The sequence below is a fragment of the Serinus canaria genome, chromosome 1, assembly GCF_022539315.1.
Source record: "Serinus canaria isolate serCan28SL12 chromosome 1, serCan2020, whole genome shotgun sequence".
Taxonomy (NCBI): Eukaryota; Metazoa; Chordata; class Aves; order Passeriformes; family Fringillidae; genus Serinus; species Serinus canaria.
In genome coordinates this window covers 39,366,581-39,393,483 of record NC_066313.1, presented here as the reverse complement: position 1 = coordinate 39,393,483, position 26,903 = coordinate 39,366,581, and the positions used below count along the sequence as shown (strand labels likewise).

At 37.4% G+C, this 26,903-nt stretch overlaps 2 protein-coding genes across 2 annotated transcripts in view; one reads left to right on the top strand and one right to left on the bottom strand.

The window, feature by feature from the left end:
* Window positions 1–6,895, bottom strand: part of CEP126 (centrosomal protein 126) — a 34,402-nt gene extending 27,507 nt beyond the window's left edge. The window contains exons 1-2 of the mRNA XM_030233962.2: window positions 6,793–6,895; window positions 5,851–5,976 (exon numbers count right to left, since the gene is read on the bottom strand). Coding sequence (XP_030089822.2) covers window positions 5,851–5,976; window positions 6,793–6,887 — 221 coding nt within the window. The 5' untranslated portion in view covers window positions 6,888–6,895. The remainder of the gene's footprint in view (window positions 1–5,850; window positions 5,977–6,792) is intronic.
* A 3,356-nt stretch (window positions 6,896–10,251) lies between these two features.
* On the top strand, window positions 10,252–24,682 carry ANGPTL5 (angiopoietin like 5). Its single transcript, XM_009102774.4, has 8 exons — window positions 10,252–10,529; window positions 12,231–12,378; window positions 13,481–13,584; window positions 13,949–14,042; window positions 14,790–14,890; window positions 19,194–19,314; window positions 20,326–20,511; window positions 21,592–24,682. Exons 1-8 carry the CDS (start codon window positions 10,428–10,430, stop codon window positions 21,909–21,911), a joined length of 1,176 nt encoding a protein of 391 aa, XP_009101022.2. The 5' UTR covers window positions 10,252–10,427; the 3' UTR covers window positions 21,912–24,682.
* The last annotated feature ends 2,221 nt before the right edge of the window (window positions 24,683–26,903 follow it).

The following is a 26,903-nucleotide window of genomic DNA, read 5'->3' as shown; positions in this document are numbered from 1 at the left end:
ACAGTAGGATGAAGAAAAGGCTAGAATGCAGTGTCACACTCAAAATTCCCTTCATGGGCAAACAGGAATCAATCTTATATCCTTAAAAAGATCTCTGGACATTGCCCAAAAATCAACCTTTTTTATCTAAGACACTTCCCAAGACCAGGAACACATATTAAATCTATTCCTTAATCTTCTTTGATTATCGTATGCTGAATACAAAAAGACAGCCTGAAATTGCTGCAAGAGCTTCAGAAGGACCAGCCCCTACAATACTGTAGGGGCTCACAGAGGGCTGTCCTGCAATATGCCCCAAAGATCCACAGGTGGGCTGCCTGCACTATGTACCAGTTGTCCCATTCCAAGTCTTGTTCATAGGCAAAACCCAAGCACACTATATAGGCACCCTTAAATAGTCAAGCATTTTTTTTTCTTAGCATAATTCAAATATTAGGAGTCCAATTCTCATTAATCCAGAATTGTTACTGAAAAATAATAATACTGTTAAAATACTTCTATACAGAAAAAGGCTCAGTTATAGTGATATACCAGTTTAAACTGTTATTCACACATTGAGTTTCTATCCCCTTTCATGATGCCCATTCTTGCATTGCTGTTTTGCATCCCAGGGCTTGTAGTTTCATTCTGTTTGTGCTGAAGTGTTAGGGTGAACTGGCAGCATCTGGAGTTCTTTCACCAGGACTAATAGGATCTTCATGTAAATGCTTTCTTCTCCCTCACCTTAGGATCCACTTGGAGTAATTTTTATATTTGCTAATATACTTCTACATCTCTGCTCTATCATCATTAATCCTCCAAATATTCCATATTCCATAGTACCTCCAAATATTCCATACATGGCGCCTTCTATGTATGTTACATACTATTATTTTCTTCTCTTCATTACCTCTAAAGCCAGGTTTGTCAGATCTAGTTCTGCACTTCTTTAGCTGGTTATTGGTGGGGGTCTCCAGTGCCAAGCCTGTGTGCCATCTCTTACCATTCCCTGCCTGTACTCGTATATGCCACATCTTGCACCTCCTCTTTTCAAAGCCAGGCCTGCATTTCTCTATACTACTTCATGATTTTAGAGTCATAAATATCTCATTCTCTGCATAGAATAACTGCTTCTTACTGCTATCTATATAAAACTGCAATAAAAATATAAACAAAGGCAAAAATAGCCACAGACACCTGGTCTTTTAGAGAAATTGCTGTTACAGCTAAACCAAGCAAAACGAAGCTGCTGTCAGGTCAAAAAAGTTCAGAGAGCAAGTTTGGCAAACATCTGTTCCAAGGCCTTGCAAATTCAGCACAATCCTGTGGCCCATTATTAGAAATGGCAATGCTGCATTTCAAGTCCACATCACAGTGGTTACAGTGATCACCTACTTTTCACAGTTCTATTCTGATGCAGAAAGAAATACAAAATTCTTAACATCCTGCCCTCACTGTTTACCAACTGCTGACATTGTTCTCGTATTTCTGGCCATAGACTGCTTTTCATTCTCTATCAACAAAACTGGTGAATGATTTAAAGAGCTTTTATGAAATAATCAATGTTAATCAGCCAGCAGGTGGAGCACAAAGCTTGTGCTTATGTTGAAAATAAAGTTTACGGAAAGAACAATAGATTGGAAATAGATTGATAATGGATATAGATTTCCTTCTCTAGTTTCAATAGATGGATTAGCTTTTTCAAGGTAATTCAAAATGCTGAACCAAGATAACCGACTGTAAGGTTTATTATAAAATGCACATAGACAATTGCATTTCCAGAATGAACCAGCTACCTGCAGACAGTAACATCACAGTAAAATGGGAAACACATTTTGCACTGAGCAGTATAGGCATGAAGTCTATAGTCCCCAGCAAAACTGACAGCTGGTATTTAGAAAGCAGTGTGTTACAGAAACATAAAATATGATATCCTATTAATTTGCATTAAGTATGTGCTTAGTCAGTAGCTCTTATTTCCAGAATACTGTTATTTAAACAAAATATCTGCCAGCTACTGCCCCAGAGAATACTTGATTCTTAATCTGATCTTGAAATTGCAACCTAATGTATCAGTGAGACAATAAAGAAATTGCTTTCTTGATACTTAGGCAACTTGTAAAAACTGTAGGCTGTGGTTTTTTGCTGTTGATGCACTGTTGTTAACACAAAGCTAAGGAGCTTGGTCAGTACAAGAGATGCAAAGAAACAGATGACATCCAGGGGATTGAAAATGATATGAGATTTAAGTTACTGAGACTTTTATTTCCAAAGCTATCCTTGCTCTTTCTGAGCAAGTGATGCTTTTGTCTTTTACTACTAAACCAATTAACTGTGTACAGCTTATAAAAGACGAGTATCTTTAATGCTGAAGGTGCTGCATTTTAGAAGTATTGACAACAAATCAGCAGTAGACTGTCAGGGAAAATTTTACTGCAAGTACGTATAAAAAAGGTTGAAAACAGAAGATCTCAATCTGCAAGAACCTTGCACATGCAGGTCTCATTAGCTTAAAAAGTACTTTGGTACAACCTTGTTTAAAGGAGGACTGCTGGTGGTCCCTGAAAAAAAACCACAAAGAAAAAACCACAGAAAAGTTTTCCTCCACAAAGCAACAGGAAAAGAATGAACCAAAATGACACAAGATTAAAGACAGAGCAGAAACTCTTCTGTATCTTCACTAGTGCTTCATCCTAAAGGGAATTCACTGCTTTTATTTTTTTAGTAGAAAATTTATAAACTTAAGGTTGACACAAAATTTGGCTAGGCTTGATCAACTTCATAAAATTCTGCAAAGAAATGAAAGCCCTGTAGATGAGAGGAGAGCTGTAGATATTGTCTATTTGGCCTTTAAAAAGGCTGCTGGTACTGTCTCCCCTATAATAATCCTAAACGAGATGCTGCTGTACAGGCTGAATGAGCAGAGAGTGAGGGGAATGTAAAGTTCTGAATGGTCAGACCCCAAGGGTGCTGATTAGAGACACAAAGTCCTAATGGAGGCCAGTACATAGTGGTGAACCCTAGCAGTCAGTATTGGGCCAAATCCTCTTCAGCATCTTCATTAAACATAGAAACATAGAATCATTTGGGTTAGAAAAGACCTCTAGGATCATCAGCTCCAACAACAAGCCCAGCACGGCCAAATCCACCATTAAACCACACCTTGAAGTATACCACAAGCAACCACTCAATTGAGCAGCCTTTTCTAATGCTTGACAACCATCTTCACGAAGAAAATTTTCCTAGTATCCAATCTAAACCTCCCCTGGTGCAATTTGAGGCCATTTCCTCTCATGCTGTAGCACTTGTTACTTAAGAGAAAGCCTTGCTGCCAAGTAGGTCAGTGGTATCCTGAACTGCACTTCCACCACCAAGTAGGTCAGTGGTATCCTGAACTGCACTTCCTCTAAATCCTAGCCAGGATGTAGAGGAAACTGATCCTTCCTCTCTGCTCAGTGCTAGGCAGGCCTCAGGTGAAGAACTGTGTCCAGCTCTGGACTCCTCAGTATAAGACAGACATGGACAGACTGGAGACAGTTCAGTGAAAGGCCACAGTGATGCTGAAGGGACTGGAGAAAATCTCTAGGAAGGCTGAAAGATCTGGTACTGTTCAGCCTGGAGAAGAGAAGGCTCAAAGGAATCTTCCTAATGTCTATAAATACCTGGAAGGAAGGTGCAAAGAGCAAAGAGCCAGGCTGTCTTCAGTGATGCCTACTGACAGGACCTAACTGAAACACAGAAGTTTCCTTTGGAATATCAGGAAACACTTTTTTTTTGGTAAAGATGACAGCACTGACACAGATTGCCCTGAGAGGTTGTAGAGTCTCCATTCTTGGAGAAGCTCAAAAGCAATTCCTGGGCAACCAGCTCTAGGTGGCTCTTCCTGAGTGGAGGCGTTCAACCAGATCAAAACCTCAACCATTCTATGTGAAGGTTAGAAGTAGAAAATGGATTGTCACACCTCACAGTGCACTCATTTCTACTCTCCATATAAAAAATGCAAAAATACAAATCCTCTTTTGAAATCATATACTAGTGCCAAGAATAACTCCTGATACATGCCTGTAAGCCTTGGCAGGGAGAATTTTGGGTGCTGCTGGGTGAGAATGTGGAGCTTAAGAATATCACGCTACCCTTGAGAAACCATCATCGTATCTAACACCTTTACAGGTGTAAGAAAGCTAATGGAACTTGGCTAGTATATACTTGAGACATGATCTGAGGGTTGATACATCAATTTCTACCCACATAACTCCCAGGAAAAAAATATTTAGATTCAAGGAACTTTATTTTCAAATTATTTTCCTGCACCTATGCAGCGACCCTTAATTTTTCATTACATATGCCACAGCTTATAACATTGTAGGCATTTACTATGTTACCTTTCTAACATTTAAAAACTCACTCCTTTTCAGTTATTAGGAGAAAACTAGTTACCACAGACTTCTATTTGAACTGCTTATGGTACCAATAATTATTCCCTTCTCAATTATCACAAATTGAAACATCTTCATTTTATGAATAACATACCTAAATTTTTAAGCATCTCACCTGAGTAACTTGGATTCATACTGTGTTTCATAAGGCTACAATAAAATACATATGGAAATGTATTTATGTATCCATGAGTATTACTTTAACTACACCAGTCTGTCAAAAATATGCAGGCTGTCTGGTACTTGCTGTTACATTAGAGTATAGTATTTCAAGACGAATAATACAGTGTTCATCTGAGTTGTGTAGCATTACAGTGGTTCTGTTCCAGAAAAAGAAATTAGGTAGTTAATTTTTCAACTAAGACTCAGTTTATTATCTGTAAAGGTTGTGGGTTGCACTCTGTCTTTCATTACCTACAGGTGATTATATCTCCTCTTCCATTCTTCTTTTTATTTCAAAATGTAAGTTGATAGCACATACTGTCAGGCTAAAATGGCAATATAAACTATATATATCAACTCTCTTATGAGTTATGAACATATGCAGTAAGTAAACATTGTACAAAAGTCATCAGATAAGGGAACTGTGGGGCACGAGCATTAATGAGTTAACCAGACGCAGAGGAAGCTGGTCTGAGGCTGGGGGCTTGCAAGGAGGAACCCATCTGCCTCTCCAGTACATACAGCTGAGCTCCCTGTACATGTGAGCACCACCTCAGTGTGAGGGAAAAAACCTCTATGCCCATTAAACTACTCACAGCACTTCACTGAGACATTTCAGTGAATAATTTACTTAATCCATTTGCCATACAATATTTCATGGCTTCGCACTCTCATGTATGCAGAAAACAGACTATGCAAAGCTCTGTTTAAAATGTCAGTACAAAATAAGTTTATTATAAGTACAATCCTGTACAAGAAAAATGTTGCTTTGTGTTTATTGGGAAGTGGGAGCACAAAGCCTTGGCATGAAGGGGAGGCTGTGCAGCTGTTATGCCATGCAGACAGAAAAAGACACACTTCAGAAGGCAACAAGTGCCTTCTGCTGGCCCCCACTGTACAGCTGAATGCATTTTTCATAACTCCATTGAAGCTAATAAAACCCAGAACACTAGAAATGCAGATCAGAGCCACAGGATGAAAGTGCTACCTACCTTTAGTTTATATGAGATGTGACTACAGTGAGTTTCCAAAAATTAGCAAGTAAATCAGAATACTGCTCTTTTTATTTTATTTGTCCTATAGCATGAAACTGGATTGGTGAAACTTTTCCGCTTAGATTCTTCTAGGCCAAAGCAGTGAGCTATTTATCAAAGTGAACATGAAAATAGTAGAGATATATTGATCTGTCTCAAGGTTTTGACTCTTTTTGCTTTGGTTTTCTCTTTTTTTTTTTTTTTTACAATCCTCCATTAAAGAAGCCCTAGTTACTTGCCTTCTTCTTCTGTTTGTCTCCATCAAATATTTCATTGCCTTGCTCCGATGCATTTTTTGATCCTTTTTCAATGCCCGACGTTCTTCTTGTAAATCCTGTTCAAAATGAAACATTAACTCTCTACCCCTAAGACTGTGTTAAGGACAACAGAAACTGGATGGAACTGCTCATTAAATGATATAATAGCCTGTGTGATTGGCCTTATATAGAGTAGGTCCCATAATTGTATGTTACAGTCAAAACTAACTTTATGCTCAGCTAGAAAAAAAGGTAATTGCATTTTAATTTTTAAAAAAGGTTTTAGGAGAGGCTTTGCAGTTATCTTTTATGGTACCACCAGATGAAAAATCCCGCCTTAATTATGTTCATTTTGTGTAGTTATCTAAACCTGTAACATAAGGATGCAGTTATGACAGGGAAAATGTAAAATACTAAAGCCCCCCCACACACCCTAAAGGATTAGTTGTTTACACTGAAATTGATTAACATCATTAAATAAAAGCTCTTCACACAGCCAGCTCAGCCTAGCATCACCCCAGCAATTATTTAAGTAGCACTGCGCAGGCGGGTCTTAAGAGTTTGTGTCAGTAGTTCTTACTACTAAAATTCAAAAAACAAGAACCCACAAGTTAGGATGGAAAACACTATTCCTGGTGGCATAATCTCCTAGAAAAGGGAAAACAAGAAAACTCCGAAACTGCTTGAGAAGTCAACTTTCCCACGGCAGTCTAAAACCCGCAATGTACAAGTTTCAATTTGAAGACACCCCTGAGGCGGTCCCTGACGGCGGGGCAAGGCGGAGGCCGGGACATCGCCGCCTCCCCACACGGCCCCGCCGCCGTGGCCCCCACGCATCCCCACGGCCCCGGCCCCCCTTCGCAGGGCTCGGCCAGCCCGAGGAACGCCCGCCCCGGCGGTCGGGGACCGCCTCAGGAAGGATACGTAGGGACGCTCTGCCGCCCTCCCGCGCGGTCCTGCGGTCCCCCGGTGAGGAGCTGCCCCCGCTCCGCCCCGCCGGCCTTCCCGCCGAGCTCCATGCAGGTCCCGGGTCAGCGCCGGGCCCACACCGCCGCCAGCGCCGGGCCCCGCCGCGCCGCTCTGCGCCTCCTGCCCGGCCTCGCTCGTAGCAACCGGCGACGCCGCTTCCTTCGCAACGGGGCGGGGCCGCGGTGCGGGGGGAGCGGCGCTGGGGGAGAGGCTTCGGCTGCCGTAGCATTTGCTGCCTTCGATGCTGGTGCAGGCCGGGACCCGCCTCGCCCGGTAGGGCCTTGTCGGTGTCCGTGCCAGGGTGGGAGCCACGCGTGGGAATCGCTGCACATTCTCCCCGCGGGCCCGGCCCGGCCCGTCCGGGAGAGCGGTGCCGGACACCCAGCCAGGGACGGTGCTTGGCTCTCGCTGGGCTTTCCATCCTCTGCAGCGCTGTACACCGCGGGATGACCTTTGAAAGCCCCAAACACACACGGGGTCCGAGCGAACGCGTTCTCCTGGGCGAACACCGCGTGCGGGTTTGCTGAGCTCTGCGGGTGCCTCTCAGGCCTGCTGAAGACTTGGAGTTAACCCCGTAAACTTTTTTTTTTTTTTTTTAAACCACAAGGTGCAGAAATAACAACAACAAGCACCAAAAGATGTTTTGTGCAGTTGATGCACAAAATGATGACTATTATAGAAAAAAAGATTAAAATGTTCATAAATAAACTTACACAAAGAAAAAAAACAAAAACAAAAACACCCCAGTTTGTTCTTAAGACTGCAAAACTTTTTTTTTTTTTTCTTTTTTTAAAGCAAAGCAGGGTGTGTAGTCTTGGGATATTGCCCTGCCTTGGATGAGCTGTCAGCAACAGGCTAAATGCCTTGGTGGTTTCCTGGCGAGACATTTCTTGGCTGATGTATTTGAGCTTAAACCAATTCTTCCTTTTTTTTTTTTTTTTCATTTTTTTTCAGTGTGCAGCTGTTCTATGTCTTTGACTAGGAAGGTAAAAAATAGTACTCTGCATTTGTAAAATACTTTTCCGCACAGACCCTCCCCCATATTTGTAGCACAGTTTGGGAAGTGGGTGTTGCTGTTACCATTTTACAGTCAAGACCAGTGGTGGTCAGGTTGCCAAATGTGTTTAATATTTATAGTATCCCAGTTACTGCCATTAAGAAAATCACCCTAAAATGGAAGTCTTTCACCTCTAGTTCAGAAAATCAACCCCAAATTCACTATTTCTTTGCCACATCTGCTCTGTTGTGTTGCAGAAGGGGGAAAAGTGGTTGTCAATTTACCACTGTGTGCTTTCCAACCCCCACTCACATGTAAAATCCCAGTTTGCCTGATAAAATGCACTGTCTAATTATGATGCAATAGAAGGCTTTATCAGGTTGGAGAACTGAGTTACCCAAGCAGAACTGAAGCAGAGCTGGGACACTGCAGAATTTGGGCCCATGTCACATCTTGGAAGATTGAAGGCCATGGTCAACTCATGCCACAGACAGAATTGGAGCTTCCTTGTATTTACTGAAAATTTTCATCTAATACAGCCCAACTTGCAGCTTTACCTTAAGATACCTTCTGAGATTCAGAACTTATTTGTTGTTTATATATATTTATGTCTTCCTCTTGTTTATTTTTTAATTAATTCTTCATAGTCCTCCTTTATGGTTATTGGATAATTTCTCTTCATGAGTAACCTCACATCTTTCAGACTGTGGGACAAGAAGGTGACAAGCTGAGTGCCATGTAATTCAGAAGTGTATGATTATTCTGGGGCAGCAAGAAATCTGATCTTAAGTAGTTACAGAATGGAAGGTCCTGCTCTGGCAGCTGGTTTGAAAGAAGTTTCATTTTGAAAGAAGTTTCATAATTTTTACTCTGGGCTGGATATTGACATTCAGGATAAAGATCAGCTCTTAAAACTTTGTGGGATGGATTCTGAATTTATTACAAGTCTTATTTGAAGGCTGGAGCATAGCTGTGCTGCTGCAGAAATATATTTTTCTTTCCTCCTTGTCCCAGTAGAGGATTAATCTGCTGATTTCCTATAGTTTTTCACCAAGCTGTGTAGGCAACTGCATGTGACAAGTTAATGTTTTGACTATCTTAACTATTCCTGCCTGAAATTTGTCACTCTGCCTATTTATGTACATAGAAAGAGGAAGAAAAACTGCCCTTAATGTGATATATAGAGGGCCATGGAAATCTTTTCACCTTTTTCCTGAGACTGAACTAATGATCACAACCTGCATCTTCTTGAGAAAGCATCAACTGATGCACTAATTAAACCCTAGTAAGTCTCATTGGAAAAATATTATGTACCATGGGGTACTTTAGAAAAAATTAAAAATTTGATTTTGAGAGATACAGAAGAGCCAAAGTGGTTCAGAATTTCACAGGCACTTGAATATACTCCTCCCAGTTACAGGTTCTTAGTACTATTTAGCTATTAATTTTAAAGAACACATTGGATTGAAAAGTTTATTAATCCTCACTCCCAACAAATGTTGGTTGCTCCCAACAAAGCTTGGTAGCAAAAGCTATTTCTAGTGTATTCCTGCTTTAGACAGAGGTGGAGATTAACTACTCCACTAGAGGTGGAGATTATCAAGCCAAATTTGGAACATTGCCTTCCTGTACCAGTGTAAGGTGCAATTGAACAGTGTATTCTGAAGATCCTTTAGACAGTGTATTTTCCAGTGGTACATTGGAAGCTGAGGTTTCATTTATTCAGCCAGATCACAAACAACTTAAATTCTCTAATGTGTCTAAATTCTCTAAATAGGTTGGACCTTTCTGAACTTTTTTTTTTGCTTAGACTATCAGATCCAGTTTTAAGATACAAAAGTAGTGGAATTGAGTGAAATCTGAACTGCCTCATAGTTTTAATTAAGCTTCTGTGGACTACATTTAATTTTCTTCTTTTTCATGCCATTATCATGTACTTTGACTTTTTTTTCAGGGATAAAAATCATTGTACTGAATGATAGTCTCAGTACCTGTGTTACAATGGGTGGGCTACCAGTGAGATCAAAATACTGCTATTATTCTCCTAGTAAAAGATTGTCTATTTAATAAAAAGGATTAATTTAAAATAATGTTTATTCAGTTTTTTATTTTGAAATTACTTTGATGACATATTCCAAAATTGCCTTCACAGCCTGTTCTAGTGCACTACCACCACAGCAATACAGACTCCTTAATTTTAATGATAAAAAAACTTGGTAAAAATTTGAAAACATCAAGTAATATTAATGTTTTTTTCAAGTGGCCCAGAACACTCATGCCAAATATACACAAATGCTCAAAAATAGCACGTAAGAAAATGTGTCAGAGTTTATCACTATGAAAATATATATGTTTGATGTGTCATGTAGAGGTGATAAGCAGTAATTTTCCTTCAGGATGCAAGTAGTAATATATAAAATCTGCTGTGCAGTTGAAATGTGGTTTATTAAATCCAGGCAGTAAAGGAGTGATGTGTTGGCTGCCCTTTGTGCTGTAGACATTCCCAAATAGTTAGATCAGGCCTTCATAGTGTACAATTCTTTCCACAGAAATTTGAAACCCATCAAAACATTTGCATTTGTTCAAGTAAAAGATGAACCACTACTTTAGGGTAACTTCATTTATTTGTCTTAATATTTTTTTGTTTGGTTTAGGAGAGACTGTCATAAATAATGGCGAACCTTGTTCACCTAAGGTAAGATTTTTCTATTGCTTTGTTCAGATAAGACAATAAATGTAACTGAATGATTTCTCAGAAAAGTGACAGATGTTTTAAAAATATGGATTGCCTTATTCAGAATAGATATGAAAATACAGAAGAATCAGGTATTTTCAGACAGAGAAAAAGAACTACATTGAAATTGTAGGAATTCAGTATATTTAGAACCATTTTTGTGTCCTGTATCACAGTTCAGTTGTTATGTCATATTTTTAATCTCATCTGCATGACTTTAAATGCAGAGTAACTATTGGTTTTGGCAGAGTGAGTTCTTTCTTGAATTGCTGAGATCAGACTTAATTGCTTGTTTCATGTTGGCTTTTGTTAAAGATAAATATTGATTAAAAATATTTGATTAACAGTGTTTAATTGAACATCTGGTGTAGCTGGGATAGCCCTGGAACAAGCCATACTTTCAAGTGTTCTATTTATAAATTTCTAGAGATCTGTTTATAACTCTTGCATAATTTTTCTTTCTTTATTTTGTGCCTATTTCAAAATTAAAGAAACACATTCTTTTATTTCTGTCATTCTCCAGGCATAAAAGGCAATTATACTAGTAATTCAGAAATCTTTTTTCGTAAAATTCCTTTGTTTACAGTTTTTTGTAATTTTTACTTTCACTTTTTAAGAGCAAAAATCGGGGGAAAAACCTGTTCAGTGCTTGCTGGTGTAGTAACAATTACAGAAAGAGGAAACTGAAGCAGGAAAGAAACTATGATGAAGATGTATTCAAGTCTAAATAACTTTTGTTTTTCATTAAAATCTTGACATTTCTCTGGATCCTATTTACATTTGAAAACACAGTATGTGAACATATTATAAATGATTTGCTGAGATGATTAAATCATCAAACAAAGACTCACACAAAAATATGTTGCTTAGTCTTTTGACAATGACACATATTTTGGGAATTACTTTTAGTAATTTCTTTAAGCGATGATTCAGAGGCATTCCCTTATTTTATGACATATGGCACCATGGAAGAAAAACTATTAAATATGAAAACATAATTTAAAAATAACAGCAATAGGCATAACTACTTTTACTAATGCTATTATTGTTACTGTTACAGATAATTGTTTGCCCATGAATACTGTCCCTTCACTTTCCCCTATAAGAACATTTAAAATATTTTTTTACTGCTGAATTGGTCTGCAAATCTCATGACTGCTTGTGTGCATAAGTTAAAAACTTATGCAAGTACTTCCTTGATCAGTGTCTAAATAATGAATTTAGTAATTTTCAAGAGTAAAAGTGCTTTGCTAATATCTGGTAAATCCAAAAGCCTGCTCCTTTCCAGTGATAATAAGTTCATTAGCATTTGAGATGTCTGTTGGGTGTGGTGATTCCTAAAATGCAGTACTTGCAAGTACTTGCCTCCCACTTACACTGCTTACTAGTAGAATACCTCACCACTAATGGTGGTGGTATTTTTTTAATTTATAGAGGTTATTCTTTACCTCTGACACAACTTTTTCCTTGTGAGGGGTGGCTAAGCAGAGAACATCTAATCAGTTTTGGTCTCAGCTCTGTCAATTGTTGCTTGATAAAGCCTTTAAAAAACAGGTTTTGAAGGAAGTCCTGTGAAACAATATACTTCATTTTGACAGACTGAGATATTTTATGTGCGCTTTATGTTCAATTTATTTCCCCCTCCATTGTTTGGTACAACAGGACACAAGGAATGTTGGAGCTGTGGAGGAACCACTCCAGGCAGAAGAGAAAAATAAATCTGCAGATATTTCAAAACAAAAAGAACAATGCCTTGTACCATGTGATGCTCAAGCTAAAATTTTACGAGGGGACAAACATTACATGTGCAGTATGTATTCATAAAGAATACTTTCAGTGATGAGCTGTGCAGTGCCATGCTATGCAATCCTCTCCTCTGCTATGCTATGCTGTGCAAATTTATTTTTTAATCTTCTTGAGCACACGTGACAGCCTTGTGACCCTGCTGCACAAACTGTGTGTTGTCCAGAAAATCTGGGGTACCCGGTTTTAGGGATGCAGCTGGTGTGACAAAGTATTATCATTGGTGAAGACAGGCAAATCCAAGCAGCCCCACAACTCACCTAGATCTGTTATGCTCTGAACGTCAGTCTCACTCAATTAGAGAGGAAGAGGAGGATGTCTGTTGCTCATTTAAACATCATAGCTGGGTGTGGGGGTGTAAGTGGGAGGTAATTAATTAATTAGTCAGTTACATGGGAGTAAATGTGTACTTCACCTTACTTTTATGGAGGCTTACACAGGGTATCCTCTATGCACTAGCTTGACAAACTACACAACAAGCTATACAATCAGCCTCTGAAAACAATTGTTCAAATTCGTGGTTTTCACATATGATTTCAAAATATATATTAATTATATGCCATTATGATGCTGATAATGATTTTTAGCATCAGGGCAAAAAACAGGAGTATACAATGAATGAGCAAATGTAAGGTGACAAAAAACCTTATATATATCTGGCTTTTATCATATGCATTTATATTTATGTGATATCCATTAACTGGTTGTCCAGTTTACCCAAGGATAAGAGTAATTTATTTTTCAAAACATGAGAAGATCCACCACTTCGTAAGATGTCTGTACTACAATCAGAAAGGCCAGAAGCGCATAATGGATTATCATTAATAATATATATTTTGAAATCATATGTGAAAACCAGGAATTTGCACAATTATTTTCAGAGACTAATTGTATATAATACATAGTATAATATAAAGAAGATTTTAGCACCTTTGGCTTTATTTTGCGGTCTCTGTATTACTTTCATTTCACTTTTAGGTGCTGTAAGGTAAAACACCTTCAGTATTCACTTAGACGTCATAAGTGTCATAAATAAGTATGTTGTCATTTAGTCAAGAATATTTCTAGAGTTATGAAAACAAAGTGGATGAACATATTTCTTTCTGAAGGAAATTTGCAGAACTCTCTTGCTGAATATGCCAGAAGTACAAAAAAACTGGTAAGAGACATGATGGATGATCAACAGTCTTCACTGGATTACCTTTCTAATCAGGTACTTTTTTCTTTATTATAAAGATTTGTATTTGTTATTTTTCACAGCAGGTGTTGTCTTTCTGAGGAAAAATAGGGCTCATTAAACCATTAAATTGTCATTAAACCAGTAGGATTAGAGTGTCTCATCGCCTAGTAGGGTGTGAGTGCCATTTCTATGAGGAGTGGTAGGCACCCCACTTCACAATTTAGTGTCATACATTGCAGTAGAGAAAGTGGAGGACCATTCCTTCACATTGGTACAAATTACTGCACATCACAAAAATTAACTTCAGATTATGTTTATTAGGAGTCAGAACAAAAATCTTTAGAATGTAAAATTTCTCACTGCAACCTGATTAAAGATCTTTTATTTGAATTTGCAGGTAAATGAACTTATGAACAAAATCGTTCTTTTGAACACAGTAATTTTGAGAAAACATCTGGATCCACTTCCTTATAAAGTAGTTCAATCTCATGGTAAGTATTTTTCAAACATAGTTTTGACACCTTCCCTTTTTATCTTTGTATCTTCAAAAGGAGCTAATTAAAGCAAAGGTAAGCAATTGTACATTGACATTTATCCTGTGTTAGTAACATATAAACTCTGGAAAATTAATAAACTGTTTAAAAGTGTTATCATAAATACTGCTTTAAATCATTTGCAACTGACAACTCTGGGCATCCTGTTTAGCATGCTGATTTTTGTGTAAAATACAAAGTATGATTATTAGCTAGTAAGTGATCTGAGGCTGCTGAATGGTACATTCTTTTGCAATGAAATAAGGTGCGCTCTACATCTGCAGTATCCTTCTTCAAAGGCTTTTACAAGTATAAATATAAATATGTGTAGGAAAAAGACTTCATTTCTCAGATAATATGTCTTTTACACAGTCCAGGTGTTATAAATAAAATGAAAATAATAATCTGTAAATGGACCCAGATACATAATCTTTAGTTTCATATAGGTATATAGGTATAATATCTATTAAGATTAGAAAGAACTTTGTCAATACAGTGTCATTTGTACTTAGAAGCTCAATGGTGTTTAGAGAATTTTATTGTACAAGATAAACTCATGACAAAGCATGATTTTAAAGTTTGCATGAGAAGAAAATTATATTTTAAATAATTCATGCCACTAATAAAAGTAATATTCCTGTATTAATCTGTATTTTTTAAAACATATTTTGCTCATGAACTTCCTTGTGTACCTTTTTTCTCTAGGTTTGGACTGCACTCATATTAAAGATACTGTTGGTTCAGTTTCAAAGACTCCAAGTGGTCTGTACATTATCCATCCAGAAGGATCAAATTATCCTTTTGAGGTAATAAATTTATTATTATAGTAATAATTTGGTTGGGAATATACATTTAGAATATTTTTAATAGACTTAAAGTGTTTTCCATGACAATTCCTCAACAGATGAATGAAAAATAGATTAAACCATCTGCACATGTCTGCTTTTACTATAATTTTAACAAGTTTCTTATTTTCAACAAAGAAATTTAATCTCTATCATAAGCCCCCATTGTCAGTTTTCTTATGCAGTGAGAAATACCAAAGATGAAAACCCAAGGTGTTTTCCAGCACCTCTTTTGGATATGGAGAAGAGCTGTTCTTTTCTGTTTTAGAGATGGAAAACTGAAGATCAATTGACTGATCCATTTGGCTTTTAAGACAGGACTTTTAGATTTTGAGTGATTCTGCTCTATAGCATTCCCTTCCCTTGTGATGGGACTCCGCAGTCAGTCATCCAAGTGTAGGTGCAGATGTGCCTTGGTTTGAGGAGTAGAAACCCTGTCTGAGTATCATTATAATCCAGTCTTGAGGCACAGAGGCGTCTAAAATTGTGGTTTTCCTATCCAGTTTGCAGGATTTGTACTCCTAAAACGAGGATATATATCCCTAAAACAAACTGCAGCAATCATGCTTCCTATCACTGCCTGCACTTTATGTAATTGCTCAGATTAATAGTGCTCATCTAGAAGATTGGAATTTTGGGTTTATTTCCTCAGACTCAGAATATTAAGATCTTTGCAAACACAAGGAATATTTTGTTTTATGTGTTTATTTCCATTTCAGGCTGTTTTATTTAGACAAGGCCTTATGCATAGTGGAAAGGTACATATGGTACTTTCAAACCTTCAACTTTGTCATACAGGTTGAGGTCATTATTTTTTGAAGAAAAAACAAGGAATTTAAGCCAACTAAAAACTAGCAAAGTTTGATATCTAATTTTCATAGTGTTCCTTTTATATGCAACAAAGGAAGGATGAATCCCTTTATCTCTAGCCAAGTGGAGCCCTTCAAAATGCTACAAAAAGGAGCCTAAACTGGTTAAGAAAAGGTTTCACAACTGTGCTGGCATCTCAAAATTAAAAAATGAACTTGATTCTGCTCCTTTGATTTAAAAACCTGTCATTCTCTCCATACAATGCAGTGAGCTCAGAAAAATGATTTGTAACTCATCAGTAAGTCCCTTCCATGTAAAAGAAAGGCAAAGACGTTGCAGTGTTCACAGAACAATCATATTTGTAGTATGAGCAAAATGCAACCATAGCAAAAATTGCATCTGTTTCAGAATTTCTTCTGGATTGAAGGTGATTCCAGAAATACAAAAGAAAAATCATAGCAGTTTAATTAGAAGAACAAGGTAACAATAAATAATGAGAAGAATGTTTGCAGTCATGAGTGTCTCATTTCTTGTCTGGTAAATGTTGCACAGAACTTGAAAGACAGTACCAAAAATCTTTCAGAGAAAAAATTTCTAAAATATGTGTTCCGTAAAGAATGTTATTTTAAGGGAAACTATTTAACGTGAATTATTTCATGTGTTGAAGCATAAAAGGAGTATAAGAGAAATGGTAGATAGACAAAAATATCAAGACATTTGAATATAAGCAAGAAATTTTAAAGCATCTTTTAGAGGCTAATAGCCAAGAGTTCTAAATGTTCTGCAGACTAGCAAAATAAGAAAAAATACAGAGGTAGAAAACCATAGTAAGAAACTATAAAATGGGAAACAAACCCAGCATGAAACAATTTATATCAATGAGGACCTTTGCAGCAATAAAATGTCTTTTTATGCAATGGAACCTAAATGAAAATGTGTTTAGAATACTATGCATAAAGATATCAATTAAATGAAAAGTATTTGGAAAATGTGATCCCATTCTTATTTTTCATGTTTGATACCTCATGTGTCCAAAAGTGGGTACAGATTTTTGTGCTTAACTTGGGCTAGTTGAACTCCATATTCCAGGAGCAATAAGAATACCTAGCTTTAGTGGTAGTGGCTGGTTTCTGTCACCTCAGAAAGTTACTCTCAAATAGGCTTTTTCCTGAGCATTTATATGAGGTGATTAAAACCAATTTGACTTTTGGAAAAATGAACCATAACCAATTTCTGATACATTTTTCAGTCGGTAAATTTAGATCAATGATATTTCTCAGTTGGATCAGACAAACTAAAGAGTTGTTTAGAACATACCTCTTATACACACTGCAGGTGGAAAGGGAAGAAATATTCAGTAGAAGTGTCCTTCTCATTTAATTTAGGTTGTACCTGGCACAATCATGCCCTTCATACCTTTCATTATATGAGATAGAGGAAACTGTAAAGCAGATTAACTGTTATAAGGCTTTACAATTGCAACATTTCCATAAGGGATTAAGAAAACTACACAGCCATAACTATATTTTTCTGTATCTATCTAATGTTTTTATTTAGCTGGTGTATGTATTGGCTCTGTATCTAACTGGCTGATAACCTCTCATGTAGAACCATATCTGCTCCTTCTGTGAATTATCAACAGTCACACTGATTTATATTGGACCAAAGATTGATGTTATGACAAAGTGCACTCCTCGTAGTATTTCTGACTCATAATTAGAGGAGTAGCCAAGCATGCAATTATCTTCTCAAGACAGTGGATGAGGCAATGGTATTATTTTGAATGAGGTTTAGGTATTTTCATCTAAATATTCATTTTGGAATCTTCTGTACTTCTTTTTATTCCAGTTCTATCCTCCTTGGGTGACTGAAATAAGCATGTGATTCTCCAGGGAATAAAGGTCACAATTATTTTTTCATGCACAAAAACCTTAGTATGGTTCATTTAGTATTTGTTTTGCAAGGATGGCCTGAAGTATCTAACTTGAAGATCCAAGATCCCTCAGGCTCTATTAGATCAAATTGCAGCTCTGTCCTGTTGCTTTCTTATCATTTATTGAGAAGACATTGTTAAATCACACAGACTCTTAACTATGATGTTGATGTTTTCTTGCTAAGGAACAAGCCTGGTTTCCTGAAGAATATCTGGCTACTACAGGCAATGGAGGTGCAACATATAATGCTGTTTGCCACAAATTTTTTTGAGGGTTAAACTGACTTACACCTAGTTTCACTTTTATCAGCTGGCTAAGACTGCAAATCTCTCTTTTCTGAAACATGTTTCATTTTGTACATTTCCTGTAATGTCAAAAAAATTCTTACTTTACTCCATCACTCGTGCATTGGCTTAGTGTTATCACAGCCAACATTATGTTCTGAACTTACTTTTGTTACCACAAGAAGCTTTCTGGCTCACTACCTATAACCATTTTCCAGGTTAATTCTCCTGATATTCATCACCTTTGGAGACAAAAATGAGCCCCTGTTTTCAAACACTAATTATGGATACGATCCCTTAGAACTGCATTGAATAGCTTAGGTATTGCAGTGTATAAATGTGCATTATGATCTTTCTAAATTAGATTTCCAGACTTTATAATCCCAGTTAGAAATGATCAAGATTTGGCACCGTTGATATACTTAGTAAAGTCAATTACAAATCTTAAGTTAGATGGGCTGAGGAGAAAATGCGCCACATAATGTGATATTCCAAAGCAGAGCAGATGGCAGCTGGACCACTGCCATTTGACATACTGCTGGGCACAAATTTTAGGAAAGACTCATAAAGACTCATAAATTTGAGAGTTGATCTTATGTAGTCAGTAGTACTGCTTAGTTGCAGGCAGTTATATGTTCATATTGGGACTTCCCTGGATCAGGGCCACTTCTTATGTAGTAGTTTTTGGTGCTGCAAATTATTGTTGTAGGCTGGGTTATTACTATCACTGTTTTCCATTTCCTCACCCTTATTAAAGGCCCTAAATTTCCCAGGCACCACAAACACAGTATTCTCTGGAAGAAGGCACAGTGGTGACAGAGAACATATAAGAAGTTGTGTTTATTTTGCTTTGCTGAAATAAAAGTTTGTTCGCTGTTGCTACCTGTATCAATGATACGTTGCTGGATTAATACACGACATTGCAAGTTGCTTCCCTTTCATGCTGTATATGTTACAGTGACATTTATCAAAACTTATTTATTATATCTGTTATGAGCAGACTATTACACACAGTAGTTTCTACTGGTTGAAGAAATATCCAAATCAAACAGTTCAACAAGAACATATAAGAAAATACTGCAGCTTCATTTTTTTATTTTCTTAGAGCTTTTTTTAAAGATATTTGAAAAATATGTTACTTAGCAAAACTCTGGTTAGTCTGCCTTTATTTAATTAAAATGTGTTTGTAATAAAAGCTGCTTCAAGAATGCTTAATTATGCCTATGTTTACTTTAGGTTTTGTGTGACATGGATTTTCGAGGAGGTGGATGGACTGTGGTTCAGAAAAGAACTGATGGAATCGTTCAGTTTCAGAGAACATGGTCTGAATATCTGGATGGCTTTGGTGACCTCACTGGTATTAATTTTAAATACTCTAAAGTCCTTTGGATGCCACATTTCTACTGCTTTTATGTGAGCTACATTCCACTAAATTGAGTGGTCGTTTTAGCAGTATGAAGTTCTTGTTTCTTAAAAGTCTTCTTTTTACTTAAGGTTTTTTTAAATCAAATCTGTTGTGTGATCTTCCCAATAATGACTATTACCCCACTAGTCTTTAGGTATTGCAGTCTTACAAGAGTGTTTAAAATATTATATTTTCTGCTTGAAATAATAGATTATATTTCCTCTCTTTTCAGATTAAAAAAAAAAGCCTTTATTAGTTTGAATCACTCATTTTCTTAGAGCAGTGAAAAATCAATAATATTTCACCATAGGGCATGCAAAGTTATGAACAATGGAAGTATTTCAGTAGCTTATACCAACACAACTGTGATATAAATTTTTTATTGCCACCTTTAATCCCACCAGTCTAAAGCCATTTGCTTTTTTAGAAGTTTATCTGGGATTGCAATGGAAGCATGCAGCTTTTCTGTACAAAGAAGTGCAGCTCATATGAGGCTACAAGTGTGATTTATGGAGGCAGCAAATCTTGAGGACAGGGCTCAAATTTTGAGAATAGGGTTTGCTTTTTTTTTTTTGCATTTCATAGAGCACTAACATTTATAATTTCTCAGTACTGCCCTTAGGACTGTTACTGAGTTCTGTTCATGCAAGTGGATCTTTAGCACATCCAGTTTTTGTGGTCTTCTAAGATATATTGCAGACAAATATTTGAAATCTATCATCTGGACAATTTTCTAAAAAATATCACAGAGAAAAAAACCATGATGCACACATGGGTTATCTTAGGGATTTCCTAAGGAAATAGGAAGATTACTCTGTTCCTTCATTAGTCTTTCAAAGGAATATAAGCGTATCATGCGACTTTTATTACATTTGGCTCAGGAAGGAAAGTAAAAAAACAGGAACAATCACTTTTTCTTTTGCAGTTTCCATTTCTAGACTATAAGTTATATTTCTCTTCAAGGAGAATTTTGGCTTGGACTGAGAAAGATTTTTGACATTGTAAATCAAAAGGCCACTCATTTCAGTCTTTATGTGGATTTGGAATCAGAAAATGACAAGCATGCCTATGCATCATATGATGGATTTTGGATAGAGGATGAATCATGTTATTTTAAGATCCATTTGGGGCATTATTCAGGAAATGCTGGTAAGAACTTCCTTCTTTGAAGTATTTAAATGTAGTTATTCCCTTTCTTAATATGAAAAAAATGCATGCAAAAGAATATTTCTAATGTGTTTTTCTCTGTTATATAATGAACATTTATGCAGATAAATTTTTAATTATATGGTGATCTGTTATGACTGTAATAAAAAAAAAAAGAAAGTTGAATGGGATATATATAAAATAAATGAGGGATTTAGTGGGTGTTAGTGTTTATTTACCTAATGGTTCCATTATTTAGATGCCTATTATCTCTTGACAGATGTTCTTGGCAGTCTTCCTGATGATTCTGTGGATAATTCAGAAGTGCCCAGATAGCCATGTACAAAGGATAGAGAAAGAAACTGAGTGGAACAAAGCTGTCCCACAGTGTGTAATAGTTGCTGAGTGATACATAAACACAAATTAAATCCAGACATCCTGTAATAGCATAAATACACTAAACGTGCAAAGATTTGCATTAAGCATTGCATCATGTCTTACTGCTTTTTTCTACGTTATGCAAGAATGGTCCTTATTATCAACGAAATAATTACTTTCTAATGGTGCTAGTGCTTTACTCTGTATTTGTGAAAAATGCTATTTCTTCAGTAAGTTCTTTAGTGAGACAACAGAGACAGTAATAACTGACCTTTGTGTTTAACAGTTCCATCGTGCTTCATGACTCACTCTGGGGCTTTGGGCATGTTACTGGAAAATCTGAAGTTACAAGCCTTTTTGTTTACTTTTATCTCTTCTTCCTCTGTCTTTGAGGACAGAAGCCTTTACCTTCATAGCCAGCATGCATCGCTAAAAGCAAGGAAAATACAAAGACATTTCATTGAATTTTAACTTCTTCCATATTTCTCAGTATTTTATTATTTTTTCCCTATTTTTTCTCAGTATAATATTATTTTTTTCCTGTTTTTAGCACTTTTGCAGCTCATTAGCTGGTGCTCTTGAACCGCTTTTGAAGAATTCTACTTTTTAATAAATTCAGAGGAAAACTTTGCACAGTGTGCATCAAGTAAGAAGCATTTCTCTGTAATTAACTTTTTTATCCTTCTGTTTATCTGTTGTTCTTAGGTGATGCATTTAGAGGATATAGAAGAGAGGATAACCAAAATTCCATGCCTTTCAGCACTTTTGATGTTGATAATGATGGATGCAGACCAATGTGCACTATTAAAGGACAGCCAGTAAAGAGCTGCAGTAACTTCAGTGATAACACCGGATGGTGGTTCAACAAGTGTGGCCTTGCAAATCTTAATGGTGTTCATCGCTACAGAGGTAGATTCCTTGCAACTGGCATTCACTGGGATACATGGACAATGAACAAAAAACCAGTCAAAATTAAATCAGTCTCAATGAAAATTCGGAGAACCAATTATCCATATTTCCATTAACATATGAAAATAGAAATATATCTCTCTTTGCAATTAGGTGGGATGATGTATCACTACAATCATAAATACCTTTCATCTTCACTTGAACAGTTCAGTTTTAAAAATTTGTTACATATTTCTGTTATAATATAGTTACTAATTAGTTAGTTAGTTAGTTAGTTAGTTAGTTCTATATTATAATATAGTTACTAATTTTTATTATGAAATGTCAGCATTTATAGTGTTCCAGCTTGAGAAAGATCCTAAGAACTGGGTTTTCAGAAAAAGGATTAAGATGAGTCTTTGTCAGCTTTTATTCAACTGACTCTTAAAAAAACTCAGAACCAGCAGAAAAAATTATAAAAAGAAGTGTAATACCGATTTTTGAATATATTCTTTCTATGCTCTCCATATCTAAATTGGCAAGAAGTTTCAGCAAATTTTATTTTAAAGAACCCATGTACCTGCCATTTTTATCGTAATATTTTGGAAAAATGCTTCATCTTAAGTTAAATTTCTAGCATCAGCTTTTCTTTCTGTATTCCTTATCAGACAAGATAACAATTGTTTCAATGTATAAATAAGATTTTGAATACCATAAGGGCCTGATTTTTATACAAGTAAGGTTGATAGTGACATTCAAGAACTAGAACCAGTTTTGTATTTCATTTTCATAGTCAATGTATTTCATAATACAGTTTTGACTCTACCATTGTCTACTTCACAACTGACTAAAAATTAAAACTTTTTTTCAAAGAAAACTTATATCTTTTCATATAACCTCTGCAGTTTTAATTTTTGGATATATAAGCCTGATCTTATGTTTTTCATTCTTAGTGGCTTTCACTTTGTGAATGATCATTTGTTGATGAATAAAACCAACTTAAGTTTTGTAAACACATTTAAAACTAAGAAGTCTTTGAATTTCTGTCAGTAAAAATAGAAAAATATCAATAAAAATGTGAATATTGTCATTATAGTGTTTCTGGAGCCCAGCATCAAATCTGTAGCAGCTAGGCATGATATTTTTCATCTTTGCTTCAGTTTCAGCAGACCACCTCTGTAATATCATGTGGAATGAAAATAGTTAAAAACTCCATGAATTTCCTCTTTGCTGTTTTTTATTTTATCCAAGCATTAATACAGTGAGCAGAAACCATCATCAGTTCAGAACCACCACAATTTAGGGCTTCTTCCCAAAGATTTATGTAGCCATAGAAGGAAACAAAGCTTTTCATAGGGTATGTTACAAGGTTAAGGGGGAGAAAAAATTCCTCTTTTGTGTAATTTGACTAGCCTTTAACAGTTGGAGGTAAAAAGTTGCTAAAAGCAGAAGGTTTCCTCTCTGCTAGAGAGAAACTGAGGACTGTCCTTATTAGGAGGCTTGCAGGAGAACCATGGTAGGAAGTAGCTTGAGGAAAAATACCAGAGGCCTTGTTGAGGCATTGTGAGAAAGGGTATAAGTGCTGCTCTTAGGGGAGACTGAATTCTGTGAGCACAGTGAGGGTTTGTTTTTGTCAGACACTGAAGTATTTGAAATTAAAGGTGCAGAGATTGTCTGCACACCCTCTTAAGCTTGCTCTCACACCACCCTTATCAGGAATGCAACTGCTTTGAACAGCAGCCTGGACCAGCAGACTGTATTATAAAGGCAGAGGCTTAAATGAAAGAGCTTCTGCACTAAGATTAACATGCACTGGAGCAGTGTTAATTTTGGCTGCCAGTCTGGTTGTTGTCACTGTATTAGGGCTCCTGTGTCAGAAAGAGTCCTCAGCATGTGGCACAGGAATCCTACTGGAGAATGAAAGTGGGTAAATTTCATAGAAATGTAATGGCTTTAATGAAAGCCTCAGATTTGATAGTGGGGCCTCTGTTCTGACAACCAGATCTGAGCCTGGGAGCTGGAGTCTGAGTAGGTATTTTGGATGTATATAGCTATATTCTACTGACACCCTGAGGCTGCTTTTGGTTTAATTAGAATTCCTGCTTAAAAATGAAGGTATCAAATGAAGATTGCAGACTTGTGATGGCAGATATTGCCACATTTAATTATGAGGTTTAATCTCACCATTGTCATTGGCTAGATTAGATGCAGCAACAAATCTTAAAGGAGATGGACCTGAAAAGATAATTAAATAATAATTCTTGCAAATAGACATTGTTCTAAAATGTAGAGTATGCCTAGAAAGTCAGAGTGCTAGAGATTAGTTGGCAGCTTCCTGCTGCATATCTGAAATACAGCAATGAAAATTGTTGTATTTTCTATGTGATGGATGGCTATTGTCTTCAAAGGTTCATTCAATTTCTTCCCTAGTAACAAAAAAAAAAAAAAGAAAAAGGGAAAACAAATAAATTTTTTAGTTAAACACAGAGAATTTTCAAGGACATTAAACTGTTTCCAGGGGCCTATGTTTCATATTTGCAGCTGGTGGCTCCCAACTGTCATGAGATAGCATAAGATTTGTGTGGCTATTTTTGGGACTGGTAATCAGTTGGTTATTTCCCAAATAGTCTTGTTTCAACTGTAATTTAAGGAAACATGTAGCATGTTAAGAAAAATCAACTGAGTGTTTCAAATAAAGAGTACCTTGGTTTAACTGCACTTAATATCTGCTCCAGGAACAATACTTCAAACTACGAGAAGTTGCCATTTGAAGACATCTGTAATCTCTGATGCTACAAAACTGCACTTCTTTTGTTTTCTTTTTCCAGTAGTGTGTCTTCAATTTGTAAATCACAGTTTGGTGAATTCAAATTGTTTTTTTATTTGACCATTCTGTTCACAAGCAACCTTTCTGGTGACCTTAATTTTTTTTTGCATGTCTCCCTCTGAAGTATGCCTTGTATTGTCCCACTGCCAAACCAGAAGCCAGCAGGGACAATCCCTTGGCATGGGATTTGTGGGATTTCTGTTGGACTGGCTGTATAGAGAATTTAAGATATTTAGAGAAGGGGTACTGGAAACCTGCACACCCATTTCCAGGCTGGGTATTGATCTGCCGGGTGTTCTGATCTATAAAGACAGGATGCACTTCATTTAGCAGCTCATTGTAAAATGAGTTAAAATTGAGGAGAGAAAGGCATCTATGGCTTTCAGTGGACACAGATTTTGCTGACATGTTTTATATTCATCAACCAGAAATTGTTACTTTACAACATGCTCTAATGAATATTTCTATTACAGAACAGTGCAAATTTTACTGTACTATTCAGAATTGTACAAAGATATAATACAAGTATAGAAGGGAATGGTCCTTTACTTACAGAAAGCTTTTTTGCTCCATCATTTCAATTTTTAGCTGTGCATGTGTCTGTGTGTAGAACTCACTTGTGAGCAGACAAACCCAGGTATGTATTTCCAGTGCACTTCTCCTTGAGACAGAAGGCTGCTAATACCTGTATCAAAGGGGCTCACAACCATATATTTTCCATGCATTATCCTTCCTTGCCTCAGCTTTTCCCCAGCCTCATCTGATCCAACAGTTTTGGGTTTTGTGCTTGTGGCAAGCTGTCTTGGGCAGGGGGCTCACAGGCGACGCTGTCTAACAAAAACAAGCCTTCAGAAGCAAAAACCAGGCTCAGCTTTGAGTCCAGTAAAGCTTTGTTATAAAAACCATTCAAAACTGAGAGCGTTTTTCCAGGTCTCTCGTCCGCTGCCAAGGGCCTGAATCCCACGAGGTTCCAAACCCGGCGGGGCTTGCGGTGCAGCCCGTCTGTTCGGGGCAGCCGCTAGGGGGCGCCAAAGCGCCCGGCGCGCCGCACCCTCGGGTCCTTCCCTTCCCTTCCCTTCCCTTCCCTTCCCTTCCCTTCCCTTCCCTTCCCTTCCCTTCCCTTCCCTTCCCTTCCCTTCCCTTCCCTTCCCTTCCCTTCCCTTCCCTTCCCTTCCCTTCCCTTCCCTTCCCTTCCCTTCCCTTCCCTTCCCTTCCCTTCCCTTCCCTTCCCTTCCCTTCCCTTCCCTTCCCTTCCCTTCCCTTCCCTTCCCTTCCCTTCCCTTCCCTTCCCTTCCCTTCCCTTCCCTTCCCTTCCCTTCCCTCCTTTTCTTCTCTTTTTCTGAGTGTGTTTTGCCTACAGTCTTCTCCAGCAGTGATGTCACATGTTACCTCCCTGAACTGCAGCAGCCATGCATGGGGTATCAGGAGGCACAGCCTGTTCTGTGTTTTCTTTGCAGCCCAGAACTGCAGTCACCAGTGTTTGTTTTCCATGAGAAAACCCTCAGAGCAATGCACATCAGGGTTTCCATGTGCTCTGGTTTTCTTTATGCACTTTGTACAGTGCTGTGCAATGGTTTAGGGGGGATTTTATATTTAGCTCTAGGGAAGAGGGGCTCATGGCAATGAATCTTTACACAAAAAAAAGGATTGGTAAAGATAGTGAAAGTTTGCATGCTTTCAAAAACGACTTAAACTGATTCATGGAAGACGGACCTCTAAGGTCGAGTCCCCCTGCTTAACCTGACATTGTCAGGTCCCCCACAAAACCATGTCCCTAAGCACCACATCTACACATTTTTAAAATTCCTCCAGGGATGGTGATTCTACCATCTGTTCCAGTGTTTGACCACTCTTTCAGTCAAGAAAATTTTCCTAACATCCAATATAAACCTCACCTGGTGCTATTATGCTCCCAGACATTGTCACTAGGTCAGGGAGCCCCTGCACCAGAGGTTTCTGGAGACTAAGTTCTGTTTGACCTTGATAGCTTCCACAGGCATCTGCTCCAGGCTCCCATCAGGTATGGGGCTTGCTTAGATGGACCTCTGGATGAAGACTGTGTAATGGGAATATGTGGGGTTGGTAATCGTCTGCAAGTGCTCAGGAGATGCATTTATAGAGATGGATGTAGGAAGCATTTCCTAGTTAAGGTGGGAAGGATAAGCTTTGGTTGTGGTTTAATGTCACTGTGCTTAACTCCTCTTGTGCCTGGGTGCCTGTCAGACCTTCATTTCTCTGATGCACCTGACTTTTCATTAAGAAGTAGTGCATGGCATTTCCTGGTGGGCATTAAAGGACACTT

What these genes read in the sequence shown, in the direction of transcription:
- ANGPTL5 (XM_009102774.4), top strand. Translation starts at nt 10,428, where the DNA reads ATGAACCACTACTTTAGGGTAACTTCATTTATTTGTCTTAATATTTTT. An exon ending in GCGAACCTTGTTCACCTAAG is followed by an intron (nt 10,530 to 12,230) that starts GTAAGATTTTTC and finishes TTGGTACAACAG; the next exon opens with GACACAAGGAATGTTGGAGC. An exon ending in GGACAAACATTACATGTGCA is followed by an intron (nt 12,379 to 13,480) that starts GTATGTATTCAT and finishes TTCTTTCTGAAG; the next exon opens with GAAATTTGCAGAACTCTCTT.